This window comes from Podospora pseudopauciseta, chromosome 1, assembly GCF_035222475.1.
Source record: "Podospora pseudopauciseta strain CBS 411.78 chromosome 1, whole genome shotgun sequence".
In the NCBI taxonomy this organism is placed as follows: domain Eukaryota; kingdom Fungi; phylum Ascomycota; class Sordariomycetes; order Sordariales; family Podosporaceae; genus Podospora; species Podospora pseudopauciseta.
The window spans coordinates 4,088,873-4,105,265 of record NC_085892.1 but is presented as its reverse complement, the minus strand read 5'-3'; the positions used below and the strand labels follow the sequence as shown (position 1 = coordinate 4,105,265).

General features: G+C 52.1%; 5 protein-coding genes across 5 annotated transcripts; 3 read left to right on the top strand and 2 right to left on the bottom strand.

Moving 5' to 3' along the window:
- Positions 1 to 148: 148 nt before the first annotated feature.
- Positions 149 to 4,981, top strand: QC763_111590 (uncharacterized protein; the record flags this gene model as incomplete). The annotated part of the gene is made up of 3 exons (XM_062907745.1): positions 149 to 3,488; positions 3,536 to 4,265; positions 4,471 to 4,981. The coding sequence occupies exons 1-3, from the start codon at positions 1,532 to 1,534 to the stop codon at positions 4,979 to 4,981; spliced, it is 3,198 nt and encodes a 1,065-aa protein (XP_062770715.1). The 5' UTR covers positions 149 to 1,531.
- A 2,922-nt stretch (positions 4,982 to 7,903) lies between these two features.
- QC763_111580 (uncharacterized protein) lies at positions 7,904 to 10,584 on the top strand (the record flags this gene model as incomplete). The annotated part of the gene is made up of 3 exons (XM_062907744.1): positions 7,904 to 9,202; positions 9,273 to 9,901; positions 9,963 to 10,584. The coding sequence occupies exons 1-3, from the start codon at positions 8,699 to 8,701 to the stop codon at positions 10,582 to 10,584; spliced, it is 1,755 nt and encodes a 584-aa protein (XP_062770714.1). The 5' UTR covers positions 7,904 to 8,698.
- Positions 10,585 to 11,581: 997 nt separating this feature from the next.
- On the top strand, positions 11,582 to 12,810 carry QC763_111570 (uncharacterized protein; the record flags this gene model as incomplete). Its single annotated transcript, XM_062907743.1, has 3 exons — positions 11,582 to 11,607; positions 11,676 to 11,821; positions 11,879 to 12,810. 3 exons carry the CDS (start codon positions 11,582 to 11,584, stop codon positions 12,808 to 12,810), a joined length of 1,104 nt encoding a protein of 367 aa, XP_062770713.1.
- Positions 12,811 to 14,275: 1,465 nt separating this feature from the next.
- Positions 14,276 to 14,927, bottom strand: QC763_111560 (uncharacterized protein; the record flags this gene model as incomplete). Its single annotated transcript, XM_062907742.1, has 2 exons — positions 14,276 to 14,378; positions 14,450 to 14,927. The coding sequence occupies 2 exons, from the start codon at positions 14,925 to 14,927 to the stop codon at positions 14,308 to 14,310; spliced, it is 549 nt and encodes a 182-aa protein (XP_062770712.1). The 3' UTR covers positions 14,276 to 14,307.
- An 823-nt stretch (positions 14,928 to 15,750) lies between these two features.
- QC763_111550 (uncharacterized protein) lies at positions 15,751 to 16,324 on the bottom strand (the record flags this gene model as incomplete). Its single annotated transcript, XM_062907741.1, has 2 exons — positions 15,751 to 16,097; positions 16,216 to 16,324. The coding sequence occupies 2 exons, from the start codon at positions 16,322 to 16,324 to the stop codon at positions 15,751 to 15,753; spliced, it is 456 nt and encodes a 151-aa protein (XP_062770711.1).
- Between the last annotated feature and the right edge of the window lie 69 nt (positions 16,325 to 16,393).

Genomic DNA, 16,393 nt, shown 5'->3' with positions numbered 1-16,393 from the left:
CGGGCCGGGACTGGTCGTGACACCCTTCTCTCTCGAGGACTTGAGGACCTGAGGGCCTGAGGGCCTGAGGCTTGAGGGCTTGAGTATATTGGAGCTCAGCATCTTATCGAGCGGCCGCGGCAGCTCGGGATTTTTGCATTTCTGTTTGGAGCTGACCGCCTGTGCCGAGACTACCGCGCGGCGGCGCAGCAATTGTTCGTCTTATTTTGGGGGTTCTGTGAGGTTTCTAGCGATCTTGGTTCACAAACAACATAATGCTTCTCATTTTTCGGCTTCATAAAGGTTAGAATGATGGTAAAAACACTGTTTCCTGAATAGGGATTTGTGCAAGTGTTTTGAACGTGAGGTTTTTTCAATCTTCAGGCAGCAGCTTTCTCTGGGATGTTATTTGTCCCGGCTCGGGGGTGGTGCTGTGGTGGGTTTGGCTCCACCATAAAAGTCCGTAGTACAACAACGACTGAGTGGACTGGACCCTTTTTTTTCTGCTCTATTAACTGGGTGTATAAGTCGATTATATCATATAGATCAAATTATTTCACCTTTCCAGCAAGTTTGTTGATCCTCGTGGAAATATAGAAATAGTCGGATTCTGGAGATCGAGGTCATGCCAAGGATTGTATCACATCTTATGCCTCGATTGGGAGGGAAGAGGCTGGGGAAGAGGCAAGCAGCAACAGCAGCTACCCGGCCTAAAATTCTCACCGGCCCTGGCCTCGGCCTGCTTGTTGCTGCGAGCAATCAGTGAGGGTGGATAATAAAACGAAAAGCCTGGTTCAGTCATCAAACGGCTAAGGGTACAGAGACATTGGTGAGTTGGGTGTATTTGGTGATGGACGGAAACGGGATGGGGGATTGATTGACGACATTGCGCAAAAAAGGTACAGATATCACCAGTGAAGCTAAGCCGGATGAGAGTGCAGGTGGCTTTGGCAATAAAACGTTGAAAAATCAAGGCACGCATGAAAAAGTCTGCTTGTGAGGGTGGTGGGTTTGTGAATGGGTGTGTTTGTTGGGCCTTGTGTTCTGTGTGTGTGTGTGTGTGTGTAGCCGGGATCGTCTATGTATGTAAGAAATGGACAGGTACGGATCGTGCATCATCACCCCTCCCCGATGTACTAAACCAAGCTGAGCTTACCTCAGACATGAGGAGAGAGGGGTGGGTAGGTAAGAGTGGTTGTTTGGCTAAACCAAACATTTCATCATTCGATTTGATCTTCTTTTTTGCTCTTCAAACTTCCCCGTCGCTGTTTTTGTTTTCTCCACCTCCTGGTTCAATTGGCACTGGGCAAGAGGGAGGAGGGACGAATTGTTGTCACGTCTGATTCTGCGGTGCCTACACTCTCCGTCGGCTGTGTGAGACGGATGGTAAGATAGACCGGCAAAGGAACGAAAATCCGCTCACTCAGCTTCGTGTTTGTTGGATCGATGGGAAGGAATTGAGGTTGGATATATCGGAATGAGAGGATTTCGTTAAGACGGGAAATGTTCCTTCTCGATAAATCCACGACGACAACGATAGGCGCTGCCCGATATGCCCCCAGGTCCTCCGTGTCACGATGACCGATACTACCTCGAGGATGAAGAGGGTTATGTCTTTTCGGAGCCGTATTATCCCCCGGTGACATCGACAGCGCCTTCTTCACGGCCACAGATGATATCGGTACCATCAGCATCGTCAACGACTACGCGTAGACAACCAGTGACTGTGGCTACCAATACTGCCACTACGCGCCCGAGACCAGCCCTCGAGGAACAAGTTTCGCCTTTGGAGACTCGACCATCAAGGAAACCGACCAATGCGTCTTCATCACAAACGCCATTATCACCACAGCGCGTGGGGACCGTGAGCAGTGGGGGGCGACATACTGTGTCCCCAGCCAGTTCCATCCATGAGGACCAGGAAGAAGATATTGTCCAGCAAGGGGATAGCGACGACGTCGATCAGGAACAGCTGCAGCAATACTACGTATACGGCAGTGGAGGAGGCACAGCTTTGGGTCTTTCTTCGCCTCCCCATCATCAACACCACCAAGCCGCGGCACAGTCGGGTTGGCAAGCAGCTGGCAATGCGGGGTCCTTCCAGCAACAGCAGCAGCAGCAGCAGCAGCAGCATCAGGCGCAACAACAACAACAACAACAACAACAACAACAACAACAACAGTACAACGAATCCCTCTCAGCTCCCTCTTGGCCGAGACAACAGTCACAGCAGCAGCAGCAGCTTCCAGTGCCACAACGACCCGATGTCCCACGCACAGAAAGCTATCCGCCAATCTGGCTCGCCTATGCCACCCAGAACAAGGACCTCCCGCCTGTGCCGCAACCATCACCTCCACAACCGCTTCGATCGCATCCTGTGGATGTGCCATTCCCACCTTCTCAATATTGGCGAGGGAGCCGGGACTTGCGAGAGTTGAACGAAGCGAGGGCGCGGGCGGCGCAGCCGGGTAAGGGTCCCATTCGGACTTCTTATGGGCCAGCTCCAGAACCGACATTATCGACGTCTGGGCCTCCGGTTACGGCTTCATGGCTGAATATCACGCCTCCTCCGAGTGAGCGGCAGCCTCCAAGAGAAGAAGAAATCACGCCTGTGCCACCTTCGGCGTGGAGATCTACCACGCAGACTAATAGCACTCCTAACCTTCGGCATCACTCTCGTTCGACAACGAGTCAAAATGTGGTTCCGGAAAGGTTGAGGCAAAGTCAGCAGAGAGAGAGCCGTCCCAGTAATCTGACTCGATTGTCTTCAGGTCGGGGCAACCATGCGAACTCTGGGCCTTTTATGCATTATGAAGATCTCGATTATTTCAACCCAGGTCCGGGAACGGAACCAAAGGATGAATCCCAGATTGATGGGCAGATTCCCAGGCAGGATGCCATCCCGGATGTCCCACCAATAAATAAGAAATATTTGAAAACTCAAAGGTCCTGGGATCGTCAGAGGAGACGCAAGAAGCAACAGCATGGAACTGGCTATGGTAGTCAGGGATGTTTCGGGTATTTGGGCTGCTGGACTGTGGAGCTGACATGTTGCTTCATCAGCCTTGTCTGTCTTGCTCTCACAATAGTAGTTTTCAAGATCCACGAAGGGCAGTCTTTGTCTGAATGGCCAATGGCGATATCCTTGAACACCCTCGTGGGGTTCTTGGTGGCGATAGCACAAGCTGCGCTGGTGGTGCCATTGGGAGAGGGATTGTCGCAGTTGAAATGGAACTCGTTTGCAAGAGGAGAGAAGGATATCAGAGATTATGGGGTGTTTGAAGATGCCAAAAGAACACCAATAGGGGGCATCAAGTTGATGTTGAAGAGAAAGGGGAGGGCACTGGGGATGTCAGCTGCAGCTTTGCTAGCAACAGCTTTTCTGCTGTCGCCGTTGACCCAGGCGGCGATTACGTATCCTTTGAGTGATGGCGGTAGTGGGATTGCGGTAGGGGGGACGGCAACGGTGCCGAGGAGCGAGGCTTACACCCATCCTGAGCCTTACAATGGTATGCTCCTTGCCCCTTTATGTTTCCTATCAGCTAACAGGATGTAGCCCTCTCACCCGCCGAGATAACCTCCATCCACAGCTCTCTGTTCCAACCACCTTCCTCACCCATTGCTCACCTCTCACCAACATGCTCGACCGGCTCGTGCACCTTCCCCGACTTTTCTTCCTTGGCAATCTGCTCCTCAACAGCAGATATAACCCCCCGACTCAATGTCGCCCCTCCCACCCTCGTCTCCCCCCGAGCCACACTCCCAAATGGCATTCTCCTCACCACCGGCAACCTCAACATCACCTCTACCATTAATGCATCCTTCCTCCCTGTTCGAAACACATTAGGCTTCACCACAGGCGACGACACAGGGAAAACCACCTCTGGCATCGCCAATTTCTTTTTAATTTACACCACCTCAGACGAGTCAACCTCCGCCTTGGAGATCTTGTTCTATTTCTGCGTGAATACCTACCGTGTGCAGGTGTCTGAAGGGGTAGCAAAGACAGAGGTGGTGCACTCTTCTGCCTTGGGCAGTAGCAGCACGTCAAGGGTTGTTGTTGGGAAGAGACAGGGGGAGTATACCGTCAACCGGGAGCACGCAAGCTATCTTCATCGTTACCTTTTGGGTTTGTTCAACGGGAATTACTCCACCAACTCTCCAGGGCAGATAGGTTCATCGGGGAGGGTGCTAGGGGAAGCCACCTCTTCTGTTACGGGAGATGATGATGCGAGGGAAGTGGTGGGTAATATCACGAGTAATATCGCCTTTGGGCTAACCAATGCGTATGTTTCCTCCTCCTTCCCCCTCCCCCGCCTTTTTTTTATATTATCTATTTGTTTTTTTTGGTTTTTTTTTTTTTTAATTTTTTTTTTTATTTCTTCTTCTGTCACTCCTACCACCTTGTCCAAAAAAAAACCCTTTGACAAATGAGCGGGCTTGTTTTGCGACCCTTTGTAACGTGACAGAAGCTAACTTTGAGATCAATAGCCTCCGAGCCTCCCCCAACGCCGGCGGCCGCGTCATCTTGGCCTCAGGAACAGCAACCACTCCAGGAGGCACAGGCAACAGAGTCATATCAATCCACTGGCCCTACCTCTCCTTTTTGATCATCCAAGTCTCAGCCACAGTAATCTTTTTGCTAGGGATCATGATCCAGACCGCCGTCTGGGATGTTCCCGTCCTGAAAGGGGATCAACTAGCTGGCTTGGTGGCTGTCTCGTCGACAGATAAGGCTCGGTTGGAGGATTACATAGAGGATGAGAGGGAGGGGATAACGGCGGCGGCTGATAAGGAGACTGGGGGGGAGGAGGCGACCGGGGGTGTAAGAAACCGGGGGAGGAGGGGACTAAAGGGGGTGCAGGGACGGTTTGTGGATAGGGGGGTTGAATGGGGGTTGGAGGTGGTGGTGGATTTGGGGAATGGGGTGCATAATAGGGGGAGTAATGGTGAGGTGTTTGGGGGGAATAATGGAAATGGGAATGGGAATGGGGTTATGTGATGATGTGCTTGAATAGGTAGCTTGGTTTTGTGTATTTTTATTTAGTGGGAACGAAATGTGTTTGTACCTGATCCTTGCTAGCCTACCTGTGATGGCGCTTGATGATGCTGTTGTTGGCTAAAAAAGGGCATCAGAAATGGATGTCTGCCTATGAGAGCTTTCACCTCTGTGCTTGAGTACAAGCACTTTTTGTAATGCGAGAGCCCATAAAAACAACCCACTTCGGCCCAGTCATTGGACGCTTTGCTGAGTGTTTCCGGCGTATGTAGTGCTGTTGATGGTGGATATCATCGTCGTGGACCTCTCAACTTTGGATAGGCCACTGAGTTTTGACTCAGAATGCCGCTACTCAGTGGCTTTGTACTGAGTCATGATCAAGGCTTGAGATGGATTTCAATCACCATGTAAGTACTACGTAAGAGGCTGGGTGTTTGATATGATTGCTAGTGGTCTCTTTGTGTGAAGGATCTTGTCTTGCCAGAGCGGCAGGGCTCTTACAGGTTGCTGTACCCCTCTCTGATTTGATAGGAGCCTGAAGAATAATGGCCCTAGTGCTTCTAGTTTCGAACTGGCATCAAAAGCTGCCGAGGGCTCAGTAAGAAGCCGTCAGAGAACTTTCCCGTCGAGGAAAGAGCCTCAAACAATAGATCAAAGCCACACGCCAACCAACCCAACAGTTGGAAAGGGCAAACATGCAATCATTGCGCTTCTTCTTAACGAACCTCTGGCGCTTACTGCTCGCCTCGAATGCAAGCGTCCTGCATAGGTACCCCCCATCGACGGCAAGGTGGATAGGAAACCACTTACACTGGCGATAAACGTGCTCACAGAAAGACAGCTGCAGTCAGAGCAACATCCTACCTAACCGACTTGCTGACCAACCCCGTCTCAAGCTAGCCACACCAGAGCTTCAGAACGGGGTGCTCGCCATACACCACAGTCGTCGCACACCCCGTGTTTCTGTCAAGCACACGCACATGCACACCGGGACCACGAACTGGCACTCGAACTAGACAGATTGACAGGGCAAGGGCCAGCAGCGGGCAGCCATTGAGAAGTGCAGTTCTTGGCCGGGTTTGTTGTCGAGTTGGGTCCCGATTCCATCCATCCACACCTACGGTGTATCGAATCACTGTTAAGACCTGATGGCCCGTCTGTTCCGTCGAGAGCGAGTTGACGACGAGAAAACCGGCAGCGGATGGCACGACCGATAAAAGCTCCGTACTCACCCCGAAGGCTCGTATCGGCTGCAACGATAAGCCCCCCCCTCCCCCCCTTAACTGCTTGATGAAGATCCCCTATTCTGCCGAATGCCAGCCGAAAACTCCTGTGTGGGTTCAAGGTGTAGTGTTATTCTCTCCCCCCCACCTCTCCCCTCCTCCCCGCAAACGTTGGAGACACATATTTTCGGGCAGATTGCGACAACCATGCATGATTGGATCCTGACGACCCTGTCGTGCAATTGCGGCCGTCTTGTTTCGGCAGAGCAATGGCTCTGAACATTCTCGGTCCAGAGACAAAATACCTCACCACGGCCTGCTGTGGACTGCTTCTCGTCATGCTGTAACGATTTGTAAACACACACATTTTCGGGATAACCTTACGAGATTGGACAGACTAGGGAGTCAAATCAGTGTCTTTGTCTTTCTGTCCCCCCTCTTGTCGCCACCGTGGACGAACAAGTGCTTGCCAGATAGGGACTGACACACCCCAAAAGCTTGCGAGCCACACACACCTTGGCACCATAGAAGCAAAGGCAAAGCTCGCGGGCGGTGGGCCAATAATCATCGGGTTGACCGTCGTGGGAAGCGTTGGCCCGTAGGAGGAGGGCAGATGCAAGGTGAGGCTGCGGGCACACTTAACTGCGGAGTGAGAATGCAACAGCGGCACGATTCAGACTTTAGCGGGCCGCACTTTTGGCTTTGTTTTATTCTATATAATTTTTTTTTTTGCTTCCAAGTGAGGTGTGTCAGCAAGATATCGAAAAGGTCGAAAGTGAATGGATGACAGGAGCAGAAGCAATAACAAAGCCCAAAGGGGACATTAGCCGTGATTGGCTAGGCCCAAGGGAGGTTTGGTATCACAGGTATCAATGCATGAGGGCAGAGATGAAGGCGCACCAGTGAGGAAGCGTGGGGAAAGGTAGTGGCCGGCTGGAAAGAGACAGGCCCCGAGGAGGATATGATAGGGTGGAAAAACCATGTGAATTTTGGACCTACCGACGTCGAGAAGGGGCCACGATGGATGAGAATGTGAGGCGGGAATTTGATGCAAGAAGGGAAGCGTCCAATGCCAAGGGAGATAGGGATCGGTAGGCTGTATGTGGGATTGACAGATCTGGACATGCCGAAGTGTCTCGTACAGATAGGGAAGGAGTCGGCACCAGGTTGCACAGGCTGCTGCCACCACTCATCCTCTGATAATACCCTCACCGTAGGTGAAGTGAAAGAGAAAAAGTTGTTCTTGAACAAACCTAGAGAAAAGCGTGGGGAAGACTGAGACGGCAATGGTAGGCTAGTGGACGCCCGCCCACGGGGAACATGGGTGGTAGCCTATCGGATGCGCCCAATTGCGGTGAGGCTAGCGGCATGGACGGTATGACCCGGTGAAGTCGACCATCCGGCGCCGTCGTCTTTCTGGCGACAACTCGGCATCTTTGAACAGTGACGGTCTCTCTCGTCTGGCACGACAAGGAGCTGGAGCTGGAAGCTAGGTGGTTTTGGTCCATGTAGACCAACGGTGCCATTGGCCGGTCTGCGGTGTGAGGTGGACAATTGTGACAATCTACAGAGTTACCTGACCTACAGGGACTAGACCACCACCGAAAAAAAAAACGTGGTGACATTTTTGCAGCCGAATGAGAGCTTCCAGCAGCAGCAACCAGCGTCAGCGTATCGCGCCTGTCTGCAAAATTAATTCCCCCGGTCCGCCCATGATTGGAGACCCAGCTCATAACTCGAGGACTCGAGTCCAGCTGTTTCTGGCGCAGATGGTACCATCGACTTTATGCTTGGGGTCCCCACTGCTGCCATCGCTGCTGCTGCTGCTGCTGCTGCTGCTGCTGCTAATGCTAATGCTGCTGACCAGACAGACAGACTCTTCTGTTTTGTGCAGTGCAGTGGTCTTCTCTATAGCTATTTTGTATATCATTTCCTCAGCCACACCTCCATCCAAACCGACATCCCCCGTCCCCCGCAAAAACACCAAACGAGTTCATCCTGGCTCTGGTTCCCACTATCTCCGGCCTCGGCGCTACACCACAAGACCTCCTTGCTGAAGCACGACACCAAGCTCCCCCATCCACAACGCCGCAACGTTGCTCGGTAAAAGCTACTGGCGCCGACTTGGAGTGTCTTCAAAGTGCAACCGGTCCCTCTAGCCCAGGGTTTTACTTCCACCGCCGCCGCCCGACGACACCGTCTGTGTCTGTGGGTCATCGAACCTCTCCTCTGCCAGGGGGACTCACCGTTCTTTTACCTCTATACTCACGGTCCCTGTGCTGTACACCGAGGCCTATTGTTCCCCCGGACCCCGATTGCCTTTCTTTGGGCTCTCCGTCGGCCCTCTCACAACCGCCGCTGGGCTTGCTTTTGGGTCAATCTTCTAGAATAGCCACCATCCTCAAAGGTGTGAGTGGGGTGTGCGGACCGCCCGAGGATTGAGCAACCGGGCAAAAAGGAGTCTGATGTTCCAACGGCCGGACTTGATCATGTAAGTATGCAGGCTCTCAACTTGGACGAGCCTCCTCAGAAGGAAGATGATGGTCGAGCGCAACAGCAGCAACCCCATCAGCAGCAGCAGCAGCAGCAGCTACACCATCCACAACATCAACAGCCACCACCCGGAAGTCCGATCGCCGGCACCGGCGGCCTGGTAAATGGCGGCGGGGACTATGGCCGACAACATGAGGGCGGCTCGCCCATGAGGCAGAATACCACTTCTTCAACAACCACAGTAGCCTCCCTGGCGTCGCTAGCCACTGGAGGGACGACGCCTACGCCTTACAGCTTGGAGGCGCATACGCCTTCATCACCTAGTCTTGCCACCACCGCTCAAGCTGCTGCACAAGCTGTCTTTTCCGCGAGGGATGGGGCAGACGTCACGGCCCAGCGCAGGGCCAGTCGCCGTCGAACGGGGCCCTTGAACCCCGAGCAGCGGGAGAAGGCCTCGCTCATCCGTAAGATGGGTGCATGCGGGGACTGTAAACGAAGACGAGTTGCTGTGAGTTGCTGCCAAGTTCATACGAGCAAACACCAAAGTCAGAACGCCACCTACTTACACGCGTATCTAGTGCCATCCTAGCCATCACAATACGACCTGGGCTGCGCTTGCCAAAAAATTCGGGAATGGCTCGTCGTCACAAAGTGCCAATGGACGCCCACTGAGTCCGGCCATGTCAAAGTTCCAGTCTCTGCTGACTCAGGAACCTGAGGACATGGTACAGATCCCCAACTTCCATGAGCGGCTCAACCAGATGAACCCAAATGATTCTCGGATTAGAACGCCGCTACCATCTGGGCCCCGGCCGGAGAGGCCAACAAGTCTGATTCCGGTGGCTGGTTTGGAGTCCTTCAGAGTTGATCTTCAAGGAAGCGCATCTCGGATCCTGGCAAGCCCTCTTCGCAGTCGATATGCCAGCGTTTCAACCATGCTTGTCCGGTGGCAGGACGACATTGAAGATGCCGATGGATCCAAGAACGATATTGAGGAACTGGCCAGGGTGCTCACGGACGATTACAACTATTCGGTCACCATCAAGAACATTCCGACGTCGGGAGACCCTAGCAACAGCTCCTATTTGTGGCTGAACAGGGAAGTAAACACGTTTGTTACCAGCCACAACCAACGGGACACTTTGAAGATTTTCTACTACAGCGGGCATAGCTACTTGGGAGAGGACCGGGACACCATGATCTCCAGGTTTGTATTTTTTTTTGTCGGATTTAGTGCTGGTCAAAGTATCAGCTGACCGAATAATCAGTTCCAAGAAAGCAACACCTGGCTCGGATATTCCATGGAAGATGATCCAAGGGATGTTTGAAAATATCTGTTCTGATGCCCTAATTCTCCTGGATTGTGCGTACTATCCGCTCTATCAAACAGTACGCCGGCAAGGAATCCTCGAGTTAATCGCTGCCTCTGCTGGTGAAGACCACGCCAAACTTTTGGGTCGGAGCGCCTTCACCCGGGCCTTAACGGAACAGCTGAAGACAAGGGCCGTCCACAAGTTCAAAGAAGCCTATTCTGCAAGCGAACTTCACGCCAAGCTGGTTTCAGTATACCCAAGTTTGGTACGGGAACAGAACCAGGAAATCATCACATCGTTTCCCACCCCGCTGTTTGTACAGCTATCCGGCAACAAGGTGTTGCCATCCATTCTTTTGGCTCCGTTGGTGGCGCGGCAACCGGGAGACCTAACACCCTCGCCTTATACCCCGGACTCCCCGGCCGCCGGAACCTCACAACTCAGTCTGACGTTTCAAATATCGGACGATAATACGTTTAACATGGAGAGCTGGGCGGAGTGGCTCCGTTCCATGCCTCAAGGAATCAAGGACCTGAAGATTGATGGCCCATATCGCAGTTCGCCGTGGGCAAGATGATGGACTTTGAGCGCAAGGCGAAATGGCTGTTGGTCACTTAGCATTGAGGACCCTCGTTCCAAGCGGCGTCCTCCGGATTCTTTTTGGGTTTTTTTTTTTTTTTTTTTTTTTTTTTTTTTTTTTTTTTTTTTGGTTTTTGTCCACGACGTGCGGCAACGTTTCAGTGACTTGGCCTTTTTTTCGCTCCAAGACGCGAGAGAATGGGAAAGAAGAGATTGCTTTTGCTTTTAAAAAATAAAAAATAAAGTTGGAGGATCTTTTCTTTTCATTTCGCCCCCTTTTTTTTCGGTCAAACACATCGGCAACGTTTTTGGATCAGCGAGTTTTTGATACAGGTCTTTTATGTGTGGTGGTTAGCCAGCATGCCTCGACGGTTTCACGATTTAACGGACGAGTATAAATCTATCTTGGAAGGGCCTCGCGGATAGAGGTGCGGCTTCCGAAGGAGAAGATACAAAAAGCATAGTTTGTTCTTTTGCTGGTGATTATGTTTATAATGAGTATAGAGATGCCGATCATCCGGCGGAAACCGGGCGGCTGCCGAGTGGGGTTGGCCGAGTTCAGGCGGGGCCGAGCCGAATATCGGTCACGGAGCCCTGTCTTGGCATTAAACCCGATGGTGATGGTCATTGGGAGTTGGAAGAGATTGGACTAATGCAATATGCAATGTGACCAAGTTATTGTTCGCCGTATTCTTGGATTTCCGTTTAGATTGTTGTGTCTCTGGCAAAGCCGATGTATCTATCGCTGATTCTGCAGAGGAACTTTCCGCTTATCGATATATTGACTAAGGCAGACTGTTTGGCTGACACTTCGCGCAGCCTTTGTTTGTATGAGACTTGGGTGTTGGACAACAGAAGTATATATTGTTCTGATCGAGCCCTTTTCTTTTTTTTGGTTTTTTATCTTTTTTCTTCTCAATTTCGTTCAGTCCTTAGGGGCTACTACTATGCACAGTTGCTTGAATTACTTACCCTACTGATCAAAACTCACAACCATGACAAGACACATCGCCGTCATCGGGTACGTCTCCCATCCCACACCACATTTTGTTTTTTTCACCTCACCTCACTAACACATCCACTACATAGCTCCGGCGTAACCGGCATCTCCTCCGCCCTCCTCCTCCTCCGCGCCGGCCACCGAGTCACAATCATCGCAAAAGACTTCCCCGCCCCGTTTGAGACAATCGACCCAATCACCCAGATCAACTACACCTCCCCCTGGGGCGGCGCCCGTATGTTTTCCCCTTTCCTTTCCCCCTTCCATCCACCACAATACTAAACATGAAAAGACAACCGCTGGGTCCCACCCCACCCCTCAAATGCCCAAGCAGTATTCGAACACCCCCTCTCCATCACCACCTTCTCCCACATGAAGTCCCTCTTTGCATCCCACCCAACCACCGCGGGGATAACCTTCCTCAAAGGAGTCGAATACCTCGAATCCCCGGGACCAGAGTACTTATCCCTCACCCCCGCCACCGCAGCATCCCTCCAACTCTCTGGTTTCCGCCTCCTCCCCCAGTCGGAGTTCCCCGACCAGAAAGTGAAATGGGGGTGCGAGTACGAGACCTACTGCGTCAACCCAATGGTTTACTTATCTTTTCTGCTGAGGAGGTTTGTTCACCGAGGGGGGAGGGTGCTGAAACATGCGCTGAGGTCCCCGGTGGAGGTTTTCGCTCTGTCGGAGAGATCAACCCCTTCCCTGAAAAACGGGGGGGTAGATGCCGTGGTTAACGCCTCCGGGTTCGGGTTCGGGGGGGATGGAAATATGTTTATCACACGGGGGCAGACAGTTCTCGTCGCGGAAGAGTGCGACGCTACCGTCACCCGACAAAATGCCGACGGTTCGTGGACTTTCTGCGTGCCGAGGGGGTTTGAAGGGGGGACGGTGATTGGGGGGACGAAGGAGGTTGATGATTGGGGGGTGGAACCCAGGCCGGAGACAAGAGAAAAACTGTTGCGGATGTTCAAGGGGACGTGTCCTCGGATACTAAATGGGAAGGGGGAGTTTACCGTCATGGGGGATATTGTTGGACGACGACCTAGTAGGAGGGGTGGGCCGAGGATTGAGGGGGAGGTGCTGGAAGGAGGGAAGGGGTTTGTGATGCATGCTTATGGGTTGGGGGGGAGGGGGTATGAACTTTCTTGGGGCGTGGCCGAGAGGGTGGTGGAGGGGGTGGAGGGGTATTTTAGGGCGTTGAGGGGGGAGAGTAAGATTTGAGGGTTGGTGGTTATAAAGGAGAAGGGAAGGATACCTATGTCGTCTCATATTTATGTGTGGAGAACAAGACGCAAAAAAATACATACAACACCGAGGATTCCCCAGTGGTCACCCACCTGAGTACTAGTTCGGCATTCAGCTGTTTGACGAGGGCAGAGCGGACGGGATGCCGTATTTTCAGCTGACTGTGGTCGTATGTGACAGAGATCAACTAACCTGGGGTATATAAGGTGTAGGGATTGTATCTCACGATATGCTCGCCAGTTGACTGCATAGCTAAGGTACCTTAGACAAGACAACAACCACCACGCTGTGGGATACTGTCCATGACCTTGACTTAACGCTCCTTCTTGCCCGATACTGAGGTTTGTTTCCAAGTCTTCAGAGTTATAATCATTCCCAGTTGAACCATGGACTTGACCCCCGCACGAAAAGATCAGGCAAGACCCTGCCCGAAGTTTTTCGAGCTGTCTTACCATTCAGGTCATCATGGGACCAAACCATAAACTTAGAGCCTCTGAATACGGGAAATCCAAAAGGATGCCCTGTAATATAAAATTTAGGCGGTGAGCATTTACTTACCTACCGTAGTTGTCGTGGGTGTGATCTGGAGTAGGCCGTAGCTCCTGGTGGCTTGACATCCTCGTTAGCTTTCAGGCACCGCTTTACCAAGAGCCATCACTTCGTATTCACATCTTGTTCGGGCTATCCATAAAAGTTCAAGTCTTATCACCATGACCGTCCCAACCCCATTCAAAAACAGCGCCTTCTGTGATATCACAATTGCAATGGCATCAGTTTCTCAGTCTTCAGTGCTCGTGTGATCTTGAACATGGTGAACACCAAAGAAGGAAAACTTGCTACAAGAAGATTCATCATGGCACTGCCCTGAACATAAGATGTCTACATAAACTCTCACCTCCCTCAGGTCTTCCCACAATATCTCCCCAGTCTCATCATCCACACATTTGTCAACACGAATCTTCGTTCCGAACCAGCTACCCAAAATGGTCTCCCCGACCACTCCTAACCACCCTCCGAACCACCCTCGCCCTCACCCCCGTCCTCACCTCCGCCCAAATGCTCGCCATCATCGAGACCAACCCCCAATATTCCGTGAGTGGCAGCTCCTTGACTGATGAGAAAAAAAAATCTCATGTTAGGCCCCTCCAATTTCCCGTCGTACTGGGTTACCAGGAAGAGAAGGTACAAGTGCTCGGGAAATTGGGTTCGATGGCGGCCTTCTAAGGTGCAAGGTGTGGAGATAGAGGGGTGGTTTACATTTTTTTTTTTGTGCCTTTTGACCCCTTCTTTTTGTGAAGACGAGCGTTCAGAGTACGAAGTTGGTGGCACTACCAAGGCACCATGGCATGTGGTTAAACCTCATTCGGGCCAGGTTTATTACATACGACCGTAGGTAGTCAGTTGAAATTACAAAGACAGGAAAACCGCAGCACTACAATCCTCCATCCATTCTCCCTCCTCTTCTTAAACTCATCACATCCAAAACCCAACACACTGATACTTCCTCACCTTGTTAGTCCAGCATGCTGGCGGAACATCCGGGCCTAAAACAAGGTCGGCATGATCCATACGGGCATGAGAAACAGCAAGAGGAAAAAGAAGGAAAAAAACCAACAATTATAGATAGTAGTATCATCCGAAGAGCAAAGCTGCGACCTCCCACTCGCATCGCGTATAGTGATTACACCGCCAATAACAACGCACACCTTGTACCCATTTGTCCACTTGCCGTCCGTGCAAGACGTGTCCAACTTGCTGTCCAACCCGCGGACGGTGGAGAGGACGGTGCCTTTACCGGTACAGGACGAGCTCACAGCAGGGGCGTGCTGGGTACCGAAGTTGACGATGGAATATGACTTGGCGCCATCGTAGCAGTTTCTACTGTCAAAGTAGGTCGGGTTGGTCTCGACAATGCCTAGAAACTGCTGGGCGGAGGCAGTGGCGGTGAATAGACCGAGCATGGCTGTGAGGAGGGGTGATGGCAAGACCATGGTTGCGGGTCGAGTTCTCCTTGAGGCTTGTGGTCTGTTTTCTGCTGAGGTCGCTAAGGATTCTAGGAAAGTGATGTGAGAAAGAGGCTGGGTCTTATACATCTCATCTGATGGCTATCGAGCTTTTCCATGTAGTCAGCCTTCCTCTCTTGGCTCATCATCAGAATATTGGATGCACAACCACCCGAGCAAGTTGAAGTCGCTTCGCAGCAATGGCTGTAAAAGGTCGACGTGAGTAGGGCTGGAAGCCACTCCCGCGGTGATCTTGATGCTACCATAGGGAGACTTAAAAAGTGTTGGTAGTATAACCATCTGCTTATAAAGACTCCGAATACGACCATGACAACCATGACTAGAAGGGGTGCCTAATAGCCAAGGAGAATCCCCTAACCACCTGGAGCTACCACTTACTCATATCCCAGGACTCTGATGGTCAAATATCTACGGAAGAGTTTACTGGCTAAATCGTGTTTTAAGGCAATGTTCTCCAAGAACCCTTTTACGCTCAAATCGATAATTGGTTCGGTGTCCAAGACGACATGAGAGCTAAACCAAAGAGCCTCGCCAAGATAGAGCCTGATAGATACCATTGCTTTCGTTTTCTGAAGCCATCACGTTCACCAGTTCCATAAACTCAGCTGATGACCGTCGAAACTGACCGACCACCAGCACACCCTCCATTTCGCACATGGCGGATCTTGAACTTGACATCCCAATCCACTTGAAATTTGTACAGAGTTGTGTTTCGACCTGCGCAGCCCCCCCTTCCCTACCATGCGATATCAAACCCATAAAAACGCCCTTTGCCAGACCGAACCCCTCTGATATCCCGATCGTGTCTGGTATCATGCTCATTCCATATATTACAAGTCCCTCACGTACGCTTGCCTTCTTCCATGGCCTCCATATCACAACCCCCCCACCATCACCTCCCCTCCCCCCCCTCTTCCCCAAACCTCTTCCTCCTCTCACTCACAAACCCCCCTATCCTCTCCGGCCGTTCCAACTTCTCCATCTCTCTCCTCGCAATCTCCCTATCCTTCTCCGGCAAACCCCACCACTCCCTCAAAAACTTCTCCTGCTCCAGCTTCCTCCTCGCCTTCCTCTCCTTTTCCTTTTGTCTCTCCACCCGCTTCTCAAACCACTCCTCCCTCGCGGCGTCCTGTTCCTCGGGCGTGGCGTGGATCTTCATGCAGTTGTTCATCACGTGGAGGGGTCCGCGGCAGAGAAAAGGCGCGGAGAAGGTGCGGCCTTGGGCGCAGTCTGCAAATGCTGGGAGGGGGTTAGCGAGGTACTGGCGAGAAGGGGAGGGAAGGGGGGGGGCGGAATGAATACCTTTAATCTCAGGCCCGCACTTCGCCCTCACCCGGGCATAAAACACATCCCTCACCTGCGCCTCCTGCGACGCCGACAGCGGTAGCGGGTTCCGCGAGGGGATCGGTCTGGCTTTTGCTGCTGCTGGGGGGGGAGGAGGAGGAGGAGGAGGAGGAGGCGCTCATTGTTGCCATGGGGGGGTTGTTGACGGTCGAGCTCGATAGAGGTCAAGGTTCTGGCGATGGAGGGGTCAG